This window comes from Corylus avellana, chromosome 5 (assembly GCF_965113065.1).
Source record: "Corylus avellana chromosome 5, dhCorAvel1.hap1.2, whole genome shotgun sequence".
Taxonomy (NCBI): Eukaryota; Viridiplantae; Streptophyta; class Magnoliopsida; order Fagales; family Betulaceae; genus Corylus; species Corylus avellana.
In genome coordinates this window covers 31,693,247-31,710,064 of record NC_142494.1, presented here as the reverse complement: position 1 = coordinate 31,710,064, position 16,818 = coordinate 31,693,247, and the positions used below count along the sequence as shown (strand labels likewise).

At 35.4% G+C, this 16,818-nt stretch overlaps 1 protein-coding gene and 1 long non-coding RNA gene across 6 annotated transcripts in view; one reads left to right on the top strand and one right to left on the bottom strand.

The window, feature by feature from the left end:
• Window positions 1-8,890: 8,890 nt before the first annotated feature.
• Window positions 8,891-9,381, top strand: LOC148586048 (uncharacterized). The gene is made up of 2 exons (XR_015912065.1): window positions 8,891-9,012; window positions 9,105-9,381. It is a non-coding gene; the product is annotated as an uncharacterized LOC148586048 (long non-coding RNA).
• Window positions 9,382-10,442: 1,061 nt separating this feature from the next.
• LOC132182258 (mitochondrial Rho GTPase 1-like) overlaps window positions 10,443-16,818 on the bottom strand; it is a 28,165-nt gene continuing 21,789 nt past the window's right edge. For 3 of the 5 annotated variants that reach the window (XM_088516234.1, XM_088516236.1, XM_088516235.1), the window contains 10 exons: window positions 16,491-16,742; window positions 15,251-15,319; window positions 15,021-15,076; window positions 13,980-14,061; window positions 13,487-13,698; window positions 13,315-13,387; window positions 12,592-12,704; window positions 11,888-12,023; window positions 10,884-11,073; window positions 10,443-10,709 (listed from right to left, as the gene is read on the bottom strand). In XM_088516234.1, the coding sequence (XP_088372360.1) occupies window positions 10,636-10,709; window positions 10,884-11,073; window positions 11,888-12,023; window positions 12,592-12,704; window positions 13,315-13,387; window positions 13,487-13,698; window positions 13,980-14,061; window positions 15,021-15,076; window positions 15,251-15,319; window positions 16,491-16,742 (1,257 nt within the window). In that variant the 3' untranslated portion in view covers window positions 10,443-10,635. Of the gene's footprint in view, window positions 10,710-10,883; window positions 11,074-11,411; window positions 11,467-11,887; window positions 12,024-12,591; window positions 12,705-13,314; window positions 13,388-13,486; window positions 13,699-13,979; window positions 14,062-15,020; window positions 15,077-15,250; window positions 15,320-16,490; window positions 16,743-16,818 lie in introns of those variants that run through there. The other 2 variants (XM_088516237.1, XM_088516238.1) reach the window with 2 other exon arrangements.

The window sequence follows — 16,818 nt, the reverse complement described above, 5'->3', positions numbered from 1 at the left end:
ATTTTTAGTTTTTTAAAAAAATATTAATAGTTGATTTGTAATGTTACATTAATAAAATGGAATAAATTAAAGGTGTAGTACATGGTATGTAACATCTCTCTTTAATAAATAATAATAGTAATAATTATAACAAATAAATAATAAATAACAACTTTCCTGGCCCTTATCTTTGACTATATCACATTTATTTTTTATTTTCAATAAAACTTTTATCTTGATTTCTTGAGCAACGTCTTAATCTTTTAGAAGTCAAGTTGGGCAAGTATAGGACAAATTAAGTAAAACAGGCCCAAGTGCTCCTCACAAATAAATCTAATTTGTTGTCTATTAAATATCATTTCTCAATATAATATAATGGGTTAATCCCACGTAATTTTTAGCCATGTCACCAAACTATACTTTTCAAGTCAAACAATTAACCATGAGATCTAATGTAGCAACTTTTTCTCATTCAAAATGATCTTGGAGTCTGCCAGAGTGCAACGTAGGCATCGACGTCGCGATGTGGTGTCCGTCCATGGAGATGGAGTATTTGTGATGAAGGAACGGAAAGATTTGGGTAATGAAGAGAATTAGGTTTTGTTTCAAGTTAGGGTGCGGACCCTATTTAAAGAAAACAACCTCCTAAAAAATCAAAGCCTCTCACGAGCTAATTAAGCTTAAACCATTAATTTAAAAGAAAAAGGTGGGGGAACTCAAAACCATGTTCTCTATATTTATTGAATTAGACCTAGAGTAGATGCTTATTCAACTAATAGACATCTCTTTATCCACGTAACATAAACACCTAGCTACGTGATATTCATGACATTGAAATTTGGGTTCATTATATGTGTCAAAAGAAAACAAACGAGGATTAAAGGCAAATCCACCACACTTATCAGTGGAAGCCGGAAAGAACATAATCTTTGGAGTTTGGATCAATGGTGCACATACAAGGGAAACAGAACATTAAAAATGAAAATCTTATACAAGAGATTGTGGTGGATTTTATATGTCTTTTCTGGAGGTAGTGGCCGATTTGATGAACAAATGCAGCAAAGAGGAGTTGTATCTTTTTGCCATAATAGCTAAGAAGATTTGGGCAAGGAGAAACACTGTTGTGTACGGAGGTGATTTCCAGCATCCAAATTATATTGTAAAAGAGGCCCAGGAGATGTTATTGCAATTTTCGATTTGTTCAGGTGGGCACTCGGGTGGTGGTATGGCGACTCGAACAGTTCCCATCTCACGCACAAAATGGAACCCTCCCTCTTTTGGGCGGTACAAGCTCAATTGGGACGTGGCGTTAGATTTCGGGTCAAAACTAATGGGCATTGGAATTATTGTGAGAGACCATAGTGGGTTTGTGATTACAGCTCAAGGCAAGAGAGTGTTAGGGAATCCAGAACCTGTGCAAGCGGAGGCTATGGGTGCACTGTTTGCAGCAGAACTGAGTCGGGATTTGGGTTAGCCAGATGTCATCATGGAAGGGGACTCTCTCCTAGTGGTCAAAGATTGGCGTAATTCGAGTCCAAATGGGAGTTCTTATGGGCAGATTATCGAGGACCCGCGAGGCATTTTGTATGCTAAATGGAGCTAATTCGGCGGCTCATCATTTAGCGAATAATGCTCTCTTACATACTCAAGATTGGGTTTGGATGGAGGAATGTCGGCATTGTATTGCTTCTATTATTTCTTTAGAGCTTAATGCTGTTGTTATTTAGAGTTTTTCTAAACTCTGGTTTATTTGGTTATGAAATGAGATGAATCATTTTCTAAAAAAAAAAGGTAAAAATTAATTAAAACTAATTTTTATTTAATAACTCATAAACAAGTAATAAATACAAACGGTCATAAAATTTATATATATATGGTCTTCAACGTATGAAATAGTCAATAATGGCATTTGCAAGTTGTAATGCTTGTAAATAGTCAATACCGTTTACTCAATAAAGCTTTTTGTTTTTCATTCTTTCCAAAAATGCAAATATAAGGTTAGGGAACTTCCTCCCACCGAGAGTTTGTCGGATGAAGGAGGTTGGCGCGGGTACAAATTACAAAATATATTTATAATTTAAAGTAATTGTGCGAATTAGCAAGTATATTAGTTACATGATGTTGCATAAAAGGACTTCTTTAAAACAGGAAAAACAAATTCTGAATATTTAATTGTCAAAATTGAAATAGCACGAAAATTTTATTTTGTGTGTGTAGAACAAGTCTACTCTGACTTGGTCAAACATTACTTTCTCCTGTGTGTGTAGAACACGAAATTGATTCTCATCGGGGCCGAAGATGTGACTCACTTCTTGTTAGCTAACGCCTGGTGGTTCATGTTATGAATGTTTATTTTTGGGAAAAAATAAAAAATTAGTCTATGTGGTTTATCTAATTTGCAATTAACTCATTGTAGTATTAAAATGAACTCAAAGATTACTGACGTATGCCAAAAAAAACAATATAGTCCCTACAATCAAATTTCGTCCATTAATTTAACAGATTCCGTTAATATGACACTGACTTAAATCGGATAAGCATCACAATTTTATTAGCTCTAACGTTTCACTATATCATAATTTGTTAAATCAGTGAACGAAATTTAACTATAAGGACTATATTGTTTTTTTGGCTTACATCAAGAACCTTTGAGTTCATTTTAATACCACGGAGAGTTAATTATAAATTAAGTAAACCATAAGAACTGATTTTGCATTTTTTTCCTTATTTTTGAATGGTTTATTGTTGAATTGTTAGTTAACATTCGGGTTCATGTTAGGGCTCATTGTCATATGGCGGATTGATATCCCGGGTAACATATATATTAACTGTTTATTTTAAATTAGCCTTTTATATTGTCAGCAATATAAAAAATAAAAAAATAGTAATGCTGAAAATTATATTTTTATTTTTTAATAATGACATTTTATTTTCAACCAATTGCTATATCAATATTATGGGAATGAAATGTAATTTTAGCATTAAAAAAAAAAACATAATAATAAATAAATAAATAAAAGTGTCTAGAAAGGTTTTGGTGGGGTTGGCTAAACCATCCCTAGTTAAAGGTGTAGTTCAGCCACCTTCAAACTATCATTTTGAAATAACTGAATTACTTCATCAAAATCATTTCAAGCCTACTCTTCTTTTATTTTTTTCATTGCTAACCGATATAATTTGGACCGTTCATTGCCGGTAGGAGTCAAGTGACATAATTACTTTAAAATCAAAAAATATTCTTTAAATAAAAAAATTTAAATTTATAAATTATATTTATAATTTAAAGTAATTATACTACTTAACACGTATAGTTATTACATGACGTGGCATTAATTGAATGGTCAAAGTGATATAGCGTTAATTAATTAAATATTAGGTTGATAAAATGACTTCTTTATAACCGGAAAAGAAAAATAGCACGAAAAATTGATTTTTTCCAAAAATATATTACACTACACGCACATCTAATTCCTCAAATGAAAACCAGCCATGCGAGGACAACTGAACAACCCTCACCACGTTAAAGGAAAACCCATAATGGAGAGAGAGGCCACAAACCGCGCCCTTGGAGCCACAACACCATCCACACGTGTCACCCTGCATTTCTGGCCCCACACAAACGGCTACAGCATACGTAGGGGTGTAAACGAGCCGAGCTTGAGCGAGCTTCCCTTGTTCAGGCTTGGCTCGTTTAAATTTTACTCGAGCTCGAGCTCGAGTCGAGCTTAAGGGCGAGCCAAAATAATCGAGCTCGAACTAATAATAAGTCGAGCCGAGCCAGCTCGCGAGCTGGCTCTTATATTTAATGTTTTTGGTTAAAATTTTTTTTTTAACTTCAAGTACTCTTAAACGGCTTAAGAAGTTAGTTTGCATTTGAGTATTTGCTTAACCTAGCTAGTCGAGTATGGAGCCTGAGTCAATACAGCAAGGCATTTGGTTTCAAAGAGAGATGATATATATCCTTTTATAGATAAGCAAACTTAGAGATTGATGTTTTCTTAAAAATGTGGGACAAGTTAACAGGGTGCATTCAGACTGCATTGGGATAACGCCCCCTACAAAAAAATATTTTTTTTAACGTCTCTCTCTCAATCCTCCTCACCAGTCACAACGGATCTTCCACCTGAACTCTCATTTCCCACTCTCTCACTCTCGCTCACCAGATAGGTAGTGATAGTGTTTGAGTCTGTTTGATTCTTCAATAGTTTATGCCTTTCGCAATCTCCCTCAATAGTTTCTGCTTGATTCTTCTTCCTTTCGTTTGGGTCTGCTCTAATTGAATCGAGGTCTTTTTAATGATTGTTCTCTCTTTTTGATCTCGAAGGATCTAGAATTTTTCATTCTCTAACACTTAAATATAAATGCAATTTTAAGGTTTTAATAATTATGAGATTTATAATTAATTATGTATTACTTAGTTTATATATATATACACACACGAGCTTATACGAGCTGTTCACGAGCTTAGCCGAGTCGAGCCGAGCTTGCTTCGTTTAATATTCGAGCTAGGATTTGTGTTCATGAAGTGCTTCATTTAATATTCGAGTCGAGCACGAGCCGAGCCCGAGCTTGCTCGCGAGACGCTTCGTTCACTTAACAGCCCTAAGCATACGTAGTGTCCTGCCCATGTGAGAGAGAGAAGCAAAGGAAACACTCCCTCCCATTTACTTTTCGTTAATTCCCCTTTTGCCCTTATTCTTTGTGTATCAAATTCTTGGCCGTGCATGTGTGGTAAATTGGTAATCGCCTCCCTCTGTCTCTCTCTGCATCACCCATCAGGCCCATCCCCACAACTCATAAACCAAAGAGTGATCATGTGGGTACATCACTTTCTCCTCATGGACAATAAATATATTTTAACACCCACACAAAGCAAACAGATCTTCATCTAATTATATTTTGAAATCCTAATTTACCATCAAACCCAAATTTAAAGTTGACAATTTGTTTTCGGATGTGTGTTCAGCAAATCACAAACAACAACAGAGCCACCATATAAATGTATGAAGACTTTACCTTAGTTTTCACCCATCACATCATACCCTTACTATTTCTTCAAGAGGAAGAAAGTAGACTCCCCTAAGAAACCAACTTTAGAAATATGTATCACTTGATTTGCTGACACGTGCACTGCAGCCAAGTCTTCCCATCATTTACCTGACTTTTTTTTTCTCTAATAATCTTTTACCTGACTTAACACCCTTGAGGTATACACTTAGCTAACAATTTGTCTCGGTTTTACGGATTCAGATTTCATGCAATAAGATTATTCATTATATACGGGGCGAGACAACATTTAAATTTGATCTGTTCGGACAAAATGTTTACATAGTTTAAAGGAGTTTAGCTTGTTTGAATACCTATCTTGAATAAAATGAATCTTGAGTACCTTCTTACAAGAATTCCTTAGATTATTAGATTTTAGTTAAAGTTGGCTACTTGGGTCGTTTAATAACACCACTTATCCCTCATTATTAAAATAATAATAATAATAATAAAAAAAAAAAAAAAAAAAAAACCCAAAATGTTTACACATTTTGGGTTTTTTTTTTTTTTTTTTTTTTTTTTTTTGGCATATTTCATGCATTATGAAGATGTCTCGCTAGAAATCCCAAAAGCAAGTTAATCGAGTGGGGGCAGTTCTGTCATTTCATCGAAAAGTCCTCTCGCTCTGCGTTCTGCAATTCTCTGCAACAGACCCAGGCTCCCAGCTATCTACGACTTCCTAAACCAGCCCACTACTAATTCCTCAAGACCTAGCACCAGAAAACCGCCCACATATGAAAAACTCATATTTTTTAGTAGAGAAATGTAATGGGAGGCTTGTTCCCATGCCTCTACGTGTCACCCTGCATTTCTGGCCCCACACAAACGGCGTCCTGCCCATGAGAGAGAGAGAGAAGCACAGTAAACACACCCTGCAGGCTGCAGCACTGAAAAAAGGAGGGCGTTTCCCTGCTGTCCTTCCCCGTATCACAACCCCAGGATCTTTGATTCCCTTATACTTTTCTCAATTTCCCTTTTGCCCTTATTCTTCTACAGTTGTTGGTGATTGAACAATGAGGCCTTTCCTTGTATCAAAAAAATGCGCCGTGCATGTGTGTAATCGCCTCTTTCCTTTTAAATTTTAAATAATTTATTATTATTTTTTTATTAATGGACAGGTGTTCCATTTTTTTGTTGATGAGTGAGGTTTCTCAAGTCTGGTCCATTTTGAACTATCCAGTTCTATATAAAAACCACACCTCAAATCCTTTTTCTCCCTCTCTCTTCTCTCTGCAATTCTCTTCACCTTCAATGGCAGACCCAGCCTCCTTCCGTCTCCCTGCCTCATTGGGCGTGCTTTGATTTAATGCAAGCTAACATAGTCCAGTTTCTACGTACTTACTCTCGCATGCTCTGTGTCTCATCTTCTTCTTCTTCTACCTCCAGAAAAAAAAAAAAAAATTAAATCTGATGGCATCTTCTTCTACTGGGAATCCTAAACCTCATGTTCCGAGACTATTTGAAAACATTTCGTTTTTTCCTCCTACATCACAAGTACTCACGGATTTTGCAGATCAGGAGATACAAGAAGTCTTGCATACTGATTTAGCACCGACTTACTATTATGTAAGTTCTTACTATAATTGTTTTGTTTTATTGTTTTTTAGTATGTAACTAAAAACTTATTTTCATACAGACTCTTCAGCAATGGACGTTGATTCAAGAAAGAGCTTGGCCTTGGGATATTCTTCACACCTCCAGAAATACTGTGATCGGATTTGATGAGGATGGAAAATTACTCTTCAGAAAAATAGCCCACAAGCTGAGGAGTTTTCACCTAGGAGGCTATTTCTGTGGATCTCTGTTCACAAGTCTTCGTATAAGCCACGATTTAGATATCACATTTTCTAGACATCCTATTGAGACGGAAAGTGACAGTGAGCTGAGGGATGGTGTAAGGATGGACACATTACATTTCAGACTCCTGGTGGCAAAGACCATCGCAAAGGAATTGAAGATTAAGAATATAAGAAAAAGTCGGCCTTTACCCATGGGTATATTGCTATTTTTTTCAGAAATATTTATCGATAGGATTCAAGCAAACGAATTACAAGTAGTAAAGGACTACAGCTTTTTACAGATGTTTCATCCGGTATTCTTTAATTCTGTTGACCGCACTCATTTTATGCATTTGATACATCAATACCGGGAGACAACAACTAACAGTGTGTTTTTAAAAGACTTGGATCTGTGCAATTACCAGTATAGGCTACACGGGTGGACTAACAAGCTTGATAAGAAAACTCCGGTGTATACTTTTTTGAAGCGCGGCGAAGAATTTAGTAGTGAAATTCGATATATCAACAGTATTCCAGGACTAATTCGGAATGCCCTAGTGCACTTTAAAGAGACAAAAGAGGTAATTTGTTCTTAATTCTTTTAATTAAATAATTTAATTTCGCATATAATATAATAATGAAATTATTATATTATCAGATTAGCTGGAGCATTAGGGTTGTAAGAGTTTTTAACCCTAACAGGAATATCACCTTCTCTAGCTGGTCTCATGCATGCTTATCTTTGCCATATTGTTTCTGCTATTGTAAAATTTTGCTACAAGCATCTTTTGGATGTCCAAGGAACACAACCTAGCTACAAAACATATAGTGCAAATTTGATAAGACAGAGCATTAGGGTAAGAAATTTAGGATGTTCAATGAATCTCAAGTCAATGGAGCTAAGAAATGCCAAAAGTAACCTAATGTTACATGAATACTAAAAGTGCTATGATATAGAAAACGACAAGAAAACCACAAAACCCACTATACAGGCCCAGAATGTAGGCTAGCTGCCATACAAAAATATAAAACCATGACCATGTGGTGGTCTGAGTTTGGCCTAATAGCAACCAAACAAGCAAACTAGCAAAGTAAAGGTAAAGTAGCTTTCACAACTTAAATAGGCAAGCAGCTACGAAATAATGATACCTGAGCACCAAAATATGCAAGTTCAGCAGCCTCGTCAAAGGTCAAACATGGCACAGGTTCTGCCCGTGGATATATGTTAGGATCACATGTTAAAACACCATCAACATCCTTCCACACCTGTAAATAATCTTTTAATTAATTTTGACCAATTAGTTGAACTTGTCTACTTGCTGATCAAGTTGAGATTAACCTTCGTTTAGAAATGTCAACTTGTCTTGGTTGGGTTTGTTTGGTGTTATTTATGTAGTAATGTTGTGTTTTAGAAAGTTATCAGATGATCATGCGTAGTATCAATTCATCAAGTATCTTTTGCTTTAGGGGTTTATTTTAGTACACCAAAATTTCTAATGGATGGTTCTCTCCAATAATTAACGGTATATTGTCTTGCAAAAAGAAACACATCTATGTCTGCAAAACTTGAACCAGGGTGGCAGAGAGTTCTGGCCATGCATGCTAGATATTTCAACCAAACTCAAGAATGGAAAAGCCAGTCTTGTGATTGCTTTCACATTCCTTCATTGATACAGATGGGTGGCCTTTTAATTAGCAATTGTCTCTGACGATGTGAATTGTTATCAACTTCTGGAAACTCTTGATATTATTGAGTTTCATCATATTTTATACAATAGTTATATCACAATTGCTCGAAGTATCACATTATCTTATTGTCAAGGAATAGGTTAAAGTACTTGTACCATCTGTATCCTCTGTTTGTTGGATTCAGATGATTATCATTTATTCTTACTAGCTTGTCTCTATGGCTGATCTGGTGTTGTTCTGTAAAAAATATTTGCAGTCTACTTGCGGTTCACTTGATCAGCAAGTAGACAAGTTTATATAATATAATAATGCTTTTTTTTTTTTTTGGTATTTATTGACAGGGAATGGTTCATCCTCAAGAAGTCATTGAGGAATATATTAACAAGCAATTTCCCGATATTTGTGCCAAAATATTGGACTGTCTGATGAGGAATTTGAATGATCCCTCTAGTTTCAATGGATGCAGGCTGGCTGACCTCTTCGAGAAGAAGCCTATGGGAATTTATACACGGCCATATAGGTAAGAAAATTTATCACCAAATTATTTTTTTTCTTTCTTTCTTTTTAATGGTATTATGTAATGCAAATTTAAAATGGCAAATATGTTAACAGAAAAGACCCAAGGCAAGACCAAATCGTAGCGGAAATGCAGAATGTCCAAGCATGAAGGACCGTTTTACTCGCATCGGTTATTATAGGAAGTTGACAGCCGGAGTAAGGAGTCTAACAAAGTCTAATGCGTCAAAGCAATAGGTTATTTTTTCTTCTTTTTGTGATTGTGAGATTGGGACAAGTGTTTAAACTTGTGACTATTTTCATTTTTAATGTTCTGTTTCCCCTGTATATGCACCATTGATCCAAACTCCAAAGGCTATGTTCTTTCCGGCTTCCACTGATAAGCGTGGTGGATTTGCCTTTAATCCTTGTTTGTTTTCTTTTGACACATATAATGAACCCAAATTTCAATGTCATGAATATCGAGTAGCTAGGTGTTTATGTTACGTGGCTAAAGAGATGTCTATTAGTTGAATAAGCATCTATGCAACTGTGGTCTCTAGGTCTAATTCAATGAATATAGAGAACATGGTTTTGAGTTCGCCCATCTTTTTCTTTTAAATTAATGGTTTAAGCTTAATTAGCTAGTGGGAGGCTTTGATTTTTTAGGAGGCTGTTTTCTTTAAACAAGGTTCACACCCTAACTTGAAACAAAACCTAATTCTCTTCAATGCCCAAATCTTTCCGTTCCTTCATCACAAATACTCCATCTCTATGGACAAACACCACATCGCGGCGTCGATGCCTACGTTGTACTCATGGCAGACTCCAAAATCATTTTCAATTATCATTTCATCAACTAATCATGTATCTCATCGTCATCAGATTTGTTTATCGAAGTGGTATACAAACCCAAAAATGCAATTTGACAATCTTGAATCAAAGAAGATTGTTACCAATTAAGGTCTAGGATGATTGGTCTCTCAAACAATGTTTGAGTTTCCTAGTCTTATATTTGCATTTTGGATAGAACGAAAGGAATTTGTAAAAATGGTTAACCGGCACCCCCAATTTATTTTTTTGATAACCACTGATTACACAATGATGTACCAATATTATTGATAACCCACACCTTTATTTGTCAAAAAAACAAAGTTAATACAGAGTTTCAGAATTTAAATTACAAAAACTAGGCAGCAAAGGATTAATGATGGGTTTAATAAAGACATGCACAAAAAATAAAAAATAAAAACAGAAAAAATGAAATCATCAACCACGCCGTTTTTAAAAGCTTAAAATCTTAAAATCCATGTTGGACCAATGAACCAATTAATTTTAGCATAACTTTTGATAGTGCAAGATTCCTACACAACTCAATCCATTGTATATTTTAGGACACTTGGTTTGAAAAGCCATATGGGGGAGGGGCCGGGGACAATCCAACAAGCAACACCAGAAATGAAGGCCAGATTAGCCTTTTTAGTACAACTATATATACAAGGTACAGAAAATTATGGTAATTTAGGACACAGCTACTCAAAAAACCTAACAAGGTGGGTGGTTTTGAAGATGATAAATCGTAGCACAAGCAAACTGTAAATACATAATATGATGAGGAAGAGCTAAATTAAGCTGATTGACGTCCAAACTACGATCCCTTAACGGGAAGCATTATTCCTTGCCGCCGGAGTACCAGTCCAACAATTGCCACCGCAGCTCCAACTGTCAAAAGGTACGTACAACATGATTTAGAGGCAGGCATATGAACAAAAACAATAAGCTCAAAGAGCAATTAAACTCTAGCTTAATTGTCACAGCAAAAATGATCATCCATTAGAAAAAAGAAGCCAACAGATTCAAGGACTTGCACAAACCCAAAAGATCAATATAACATACCTGAAAATACCATAAGTGAGTGGTTTATAAGTCTGTATTGCTTGCGGCTTCTCCCAGCTTCAGTTTTAGCCTTAGGAATTCTCATATGAGGGTGTTCTGCAGCACTTACAATCCTACAAAATATATTATCGAGATTGCCCGACTTCGTACTGATAGGTATGGGATCCACTATTCCCATGTCCTGACAAACCTACGAAAGCAAAATTGCATTGATAATATGCAAGGCAGTGTAGGGCCAAAGGGATGACGCTATTATCAATTTATCATACAATATAACAAATACAATTAACAAAATACTGCAAACAATTAAAGGTCACAGCTCAGCTTACAACAATATTACTCTAATAATCATCACCATCATAGTTACCATCACTAACATGAAGCAAAAGATAAACAGCCCATAATTTAAGTACATGTATTTTCATAGTTATGCACAAAACCATATTAACATATCTAAATATTTAGATATCATTTTTCAACCAAACCCATAGAATGCCTGAAATAGGTAAAATGTTGAATTTAGGCCACCTTGTCCAAGTTTTGGAACTTCACCATTCAGCAAACTTGTCTGACCAATTCTTTCCTGCCAAATTACTAGAAAAATCAGGAGGCAGATTTCACTAATGAACAGACTCTGGAATGTACTTTCTGCATATGGACTGTAATATTAGGTGATCTTGTCTATATATAGTCGTATATATCATGTAAACCTTTGTAATACTTCTGTTCCAAATCCAGAATTCGGAAAAAAATTTGTCCATGCATGTCAAGTTGCAACTAATACTAATCAAATTGGTTTAAAGAGTTTTGTCTAACAACTAGTATTATTACCACCAAGGAAAAAACCTACATGAACAAGCACTGGAATGCCAACGAGCCAGCCATAGAAGCCATTATGTTCGGAGCACGCAACCAACTAAACACACTAAAAATAATTTGTGGAAAATGGAGCTTGCATAATAGAACATGCATATGATATTATAGTCGCTGCAAAAGATAAATACCCTATTAGAATTGTGTGTAGCCATGGAAAAAGAGTCCAGATCCTCTTTAGATGCGACAACGAGGCAAGGCACCTCAAAGCCAGTATCTTCACCATGACTAGCAACTTCTACCAGCAACTCAGTTGCTCTATTAGAACTGTAAAAGTAAAATGCATCAATCTTCAGAAACTCCTATATACCAATGCAACTGTGAAAATAGTACAGGTCATACAATATACATATTGAAATCATGTTTAAAGCAATCATAAGTTCATTTGTCAATAAAGTTAGTAGCTTCCAAAGTGACGGTCAAAACTCACATACGAGCATAAGCCTAGCATACAGAGAAGTTAAAATGCTATTTCGCTAAGACCTGTCCCATGTGCCTACAAGCAGGCATCAACAACAATAAGGGAAATTTCCTACGGAAGTTAAAGAATAGAAAGGATAAGCTATAGCATTCTAATCCATTTACTTTGCAACCCTTTACTAAGGGAACCACAAGGTTACTAGTAATATTAACAGACATGCCTAAAACAATATAAAAAAGACTAATATTAATATACGACTCTAAATCGAAATATCAAGTCCGGAAAAGCCAAACCAAATTAGAGAAGAAAAGGCTGAATTTGGGAAGTGAGAAAGTTAAAACACTAATTTAACAAACGTGTCACTGTGATTCATGCTATAGTTAAATACAATAACAATAAGAGCCTTTTATTTACCCGTCATGAACAAACACTGCTACATCACAAGGAGCCAAAGATTCTTCATCTGAGAGCAGTTTAGCGACTCTGTCTTCAGGTATCTCTCTCAATACAAGGGTCTTTTTTGTCCCCTGTGATGAAAATAACAAACAAATACTCAGACAAAGGGGTGGGATATGAACAAGACTAGCAATTACAGCAACTAGCAGAGCATTTTGATTTTGCACGAACATCACGTAAGTTGAAAAAATAATTCCATCTAGTGATAAACTAAACCACAAATTCCAATTGGATATGGAGGTTACTTGGAGACAAAATCAATGACTTCATGTCGGCCCTGCCTTGAGAAACAACAAATAAAAGGTTTCTTTGTGAAAAATAATCCACAAATCAGCTGTAAATTAATTAAAGCTACAGAAATTCTCTAAAACTTGCTGTTCTTTTGCCTTCTAAAAATACTTGCAGGAAAATTATATACTGCCTATAAAACTGGACAGACCAAGAGACACCATCAATCTGAGTTAATTCCACACACTGATTCAAATAGTTAAAGCAAACAATTTATAGATTAACATAACTCAGAATCTAGGGTCATCTGTAACTACAAAAGGACAAAACCTTATTGCAACTTCCACAGAATGCACAGCAAGTATTAGCATAGATCTTATTTGATAAGACAGATGCACACATATAGCATGTGTTCGACAGGAATTTCAAGGTGCATGATGTAATAGCACTTACCGTAGATCGGTCAACAACATTCACCGCGTAATGATCTTCAACGTCGGTTGAAGTATATTTATCAGAAAAATCCCTGCATTTCCCATTTCATCAACAACGAATGTTATATTTACTTGGTCACAAAAACTAAATTAACTGGAAGCATCATATTTAAAAGGATGACTTGGAATACCTTCCAATAAAAGAATTCAAAAACGCAGACTTTCCAGCCTTCTTGGGCCCAAAAACAAAACACTGGAAAACATTTCTGTCTGTCTGTTGCTTCTTCCTATCCAAACGCCTTTTCCTAGTCACACGGAATGCAGATAAAGGATTGCCAGGATAACCAACATATAGCATATTCTCCATGCTCCAAGCTGGGTCTACAAGTGTCATAAAGGCCCACTACAACCACACAAATTTCTCACAAACTTAAGCACAGGTTACCAAAGAATAGGCAAAATGCAATTGTTTAAGAAGATTGTATATTTATAAGCATTTTAAAAACTGGAAAAATGTGTGCATAGCATAAGTGTAAAACTTTACATATTATAGGTACGATATCCAGATTGAGATCATAATTCATAATTAGTTGGTAGACCGATTTAAAAAATTCCAAACCCCAACTCGAAAAAAAAAAAAAAAAAAAAAAAAAGGGAAAAAGAAAGACACTGTGAAACGCATACCATTGACAAAAAGCCATCAAGGGATAACCCTCCAAATTTATTTTTCTGTGCAGCATCTGCGTATGGCTCTCTCTCCCAAGGACTGGCAAAAGAAGTATGTCAAACATCAAAACGCTTTTCTGGCTAATCATTCTAGTTCTTAAGAATGAAATAAATTAAACACTTGGAATAAATCATAGACCAAAAATCCCATTAAACATTACAAACCCTCACACGATGGGAAAGGAGGCGGATGAGAAAAGGGAAAAAGTGGGGGAATGCAGTAACACACAATATGCATGGATGCATATTCAAAGAGAGACTGAAGAATGCCCAGATTCTAATTAGAAAAGAAGAAAAGCAACAGGAATAAAGCACCATAAAATAATAAGTATTGACAAGAAGCCTATATCTACAGGCGAAACCAAATTTCCAACTCCTACTTGCTCACTAGTGAGATGACAAACTTCCCAACTGGTGGAATTTTAATTAGATTTTCACAAAAAAGCTTTAAAAAGACAAGTAAATGAAAATAAACACATAATAATAAACTGGAAAATATAAAATATAAATTTAAAACTCTAAATTATAAAATAAATATATAAAAATTTCCGTACTTTTTGAATGGTGAGAAACAATTTATTTATTTTTTACAATGTAGATAAATAATGCATCTTGCATATATGGGGAATTTGGTCTTTATTTGCATGTAAATAAATAGTGCATCTTGCATATATGCAAGGTACCTAATAAGTACTGTTAGCCATGTACCATCACTTCAACAAGTAACCAAGCCATGAAATACTAAGGTAACTACCTTAAGCGTCATTAAACATTATGAAGCTACTATTACCAATAATGACTTAAAATTGCATAAAATGCATTGGCGGCAAAATTGATGAGGATTATCATGCTGATCCGCTTGATAAAGATAAACCAAAGGATGGAAAGACATGCAGATTGATCAAGTGAACAAGATTTCTCAGTAAAGAAATATAAAAGTTGTGACAGAGTAAAACAAGCCAGACAATATTAAAAGATATTAATGAAAACCAAAAATACCTTTCTGGAGCATAAGAAAATATAATGCCAATTTCATGAGGTCCCAGCACCCCGTCCTACTAGGGAAAACAGACATGATCACGATTTTAACAGGTAAGAACTTGATAAACCATTTAGCTACTTGAACAACTGTAGTCTGTCACAGTAAATACTGACTACAAAAAGTATATTACAAGCTTATTAACAACAAAATTGGAAACCAAGTACTCAGAGCACAGAATAACACATACAAGATTGGTACTATTCAATCCAAAGATTTCCCTCAGATACTTGGTGGCTTCATTTGTCAGCTCCACAGTCTACACAAATGAGAACCGACAGTAAGCATTTTAAACAAACATCGTATGACTCGGAAGAAAATGCAACATTTTCATTTGCATGGTTTTGAATGAGTTGGGGTAATATATGATTTGTATATTATTACATAATACATTTGTGCGTGTGAACGTATTTATATATCAAATCCGAATGGAGTGGTGTTTAATAGAAGTTCAAACTCCATGCCAGATGAGGGGATCATGGTGGGAAATTCGGTGCCTGTCCACCTCAAACCAAGCCTTACGCATGAAGAAAAATCCTTGATACCAAGGCCGGACAACCAGATTCAGAAGGCACATTTTATTTAAGGTAGGGCTCACTGTCTAATCACCAATCGACCAGATTGGCCATACTTGACAATTAATTTCATTTCAAGATCTAAGTCCAACATACATTTACTCACAAGTAGAGGACAGACAGAGAGAACTAAGGCTTTATTTTTTTTATAATAGAAATCAAGTTTAACACTCTCCACAGGGGAAACACTCTCAAGAAAGCTAAAGTAGGCTTTAAGAAAGCCCCTAAGCCTCCAAAAGTTTTTCCAAGTAGGATCCTAGTATACAATTAAAATACAGAAGACTCAAGGTCAAACCAATAGCATGCATCATAGCCTGATTTGAAGCCCAGCCCCAGCTGAAGCCATGCCAACCATTTGCCATCACTAGAAAGAAGGGTAACACCAAATTCTGCCCATCAACAACTATGAAAGCAGACATACAAATCATATTCCTTAAAAAAGGGCCTAGCATAGTGACAGCTAAAATTCATCCCTAGAAAATACATGACATTGCTGCAATTATTAAGTTAACGTAAGGGCTCACATGTACTTATCAATCAATATGAATATAAAGGTTCACATTAGCACCGCCTGCAAGAAAACTTGTTTGATAGGGTTCTACCACTTCTCAGAAATTTATTTTGTAGTAGCAAATTTTAGTTGGGATAAAGGCTTAGTCGAGTTGAGTAAGGATTATTAAAAATTGACAAAGCAGGGCAATGACAATCTTTGCAGTAGATAATTAAAAACTTAACTACCTTCCTTTCACTTGCCTAAAACAAATAGATTATTTCAGCACATAATAAATCATTTATCATTTTCAATTAAAGCCATTGCAACTATAGCGATTGTAATTTCCCCCAACGATATATTACCTGATCGGGAGCTCGTTTGAAAGTCGATGGGATGACATCCTCTGCAAGTTTGAAATCATTGTTGTATCCAAATTTTCGTAGAATAGTCCATATCGTCTCAAGATGCCATTTATCTATGTGCAGTTGATGAAGAAAAAGGAAACCCGTCCAAGTAATCCCGCGTTCATCGACTCCTTCACCCAATTTTTCTGAGATAACCCTCTTAAGACCTACTATTTCAGAAGGTTGTAATGGAGCATTGAAACATTTGACCTGTTTACAAGTATTATTAGTTCCCTCATTTATCTTCAGCAGAAAATACTAGGACTCTGATAGGTGAGAAACTTGT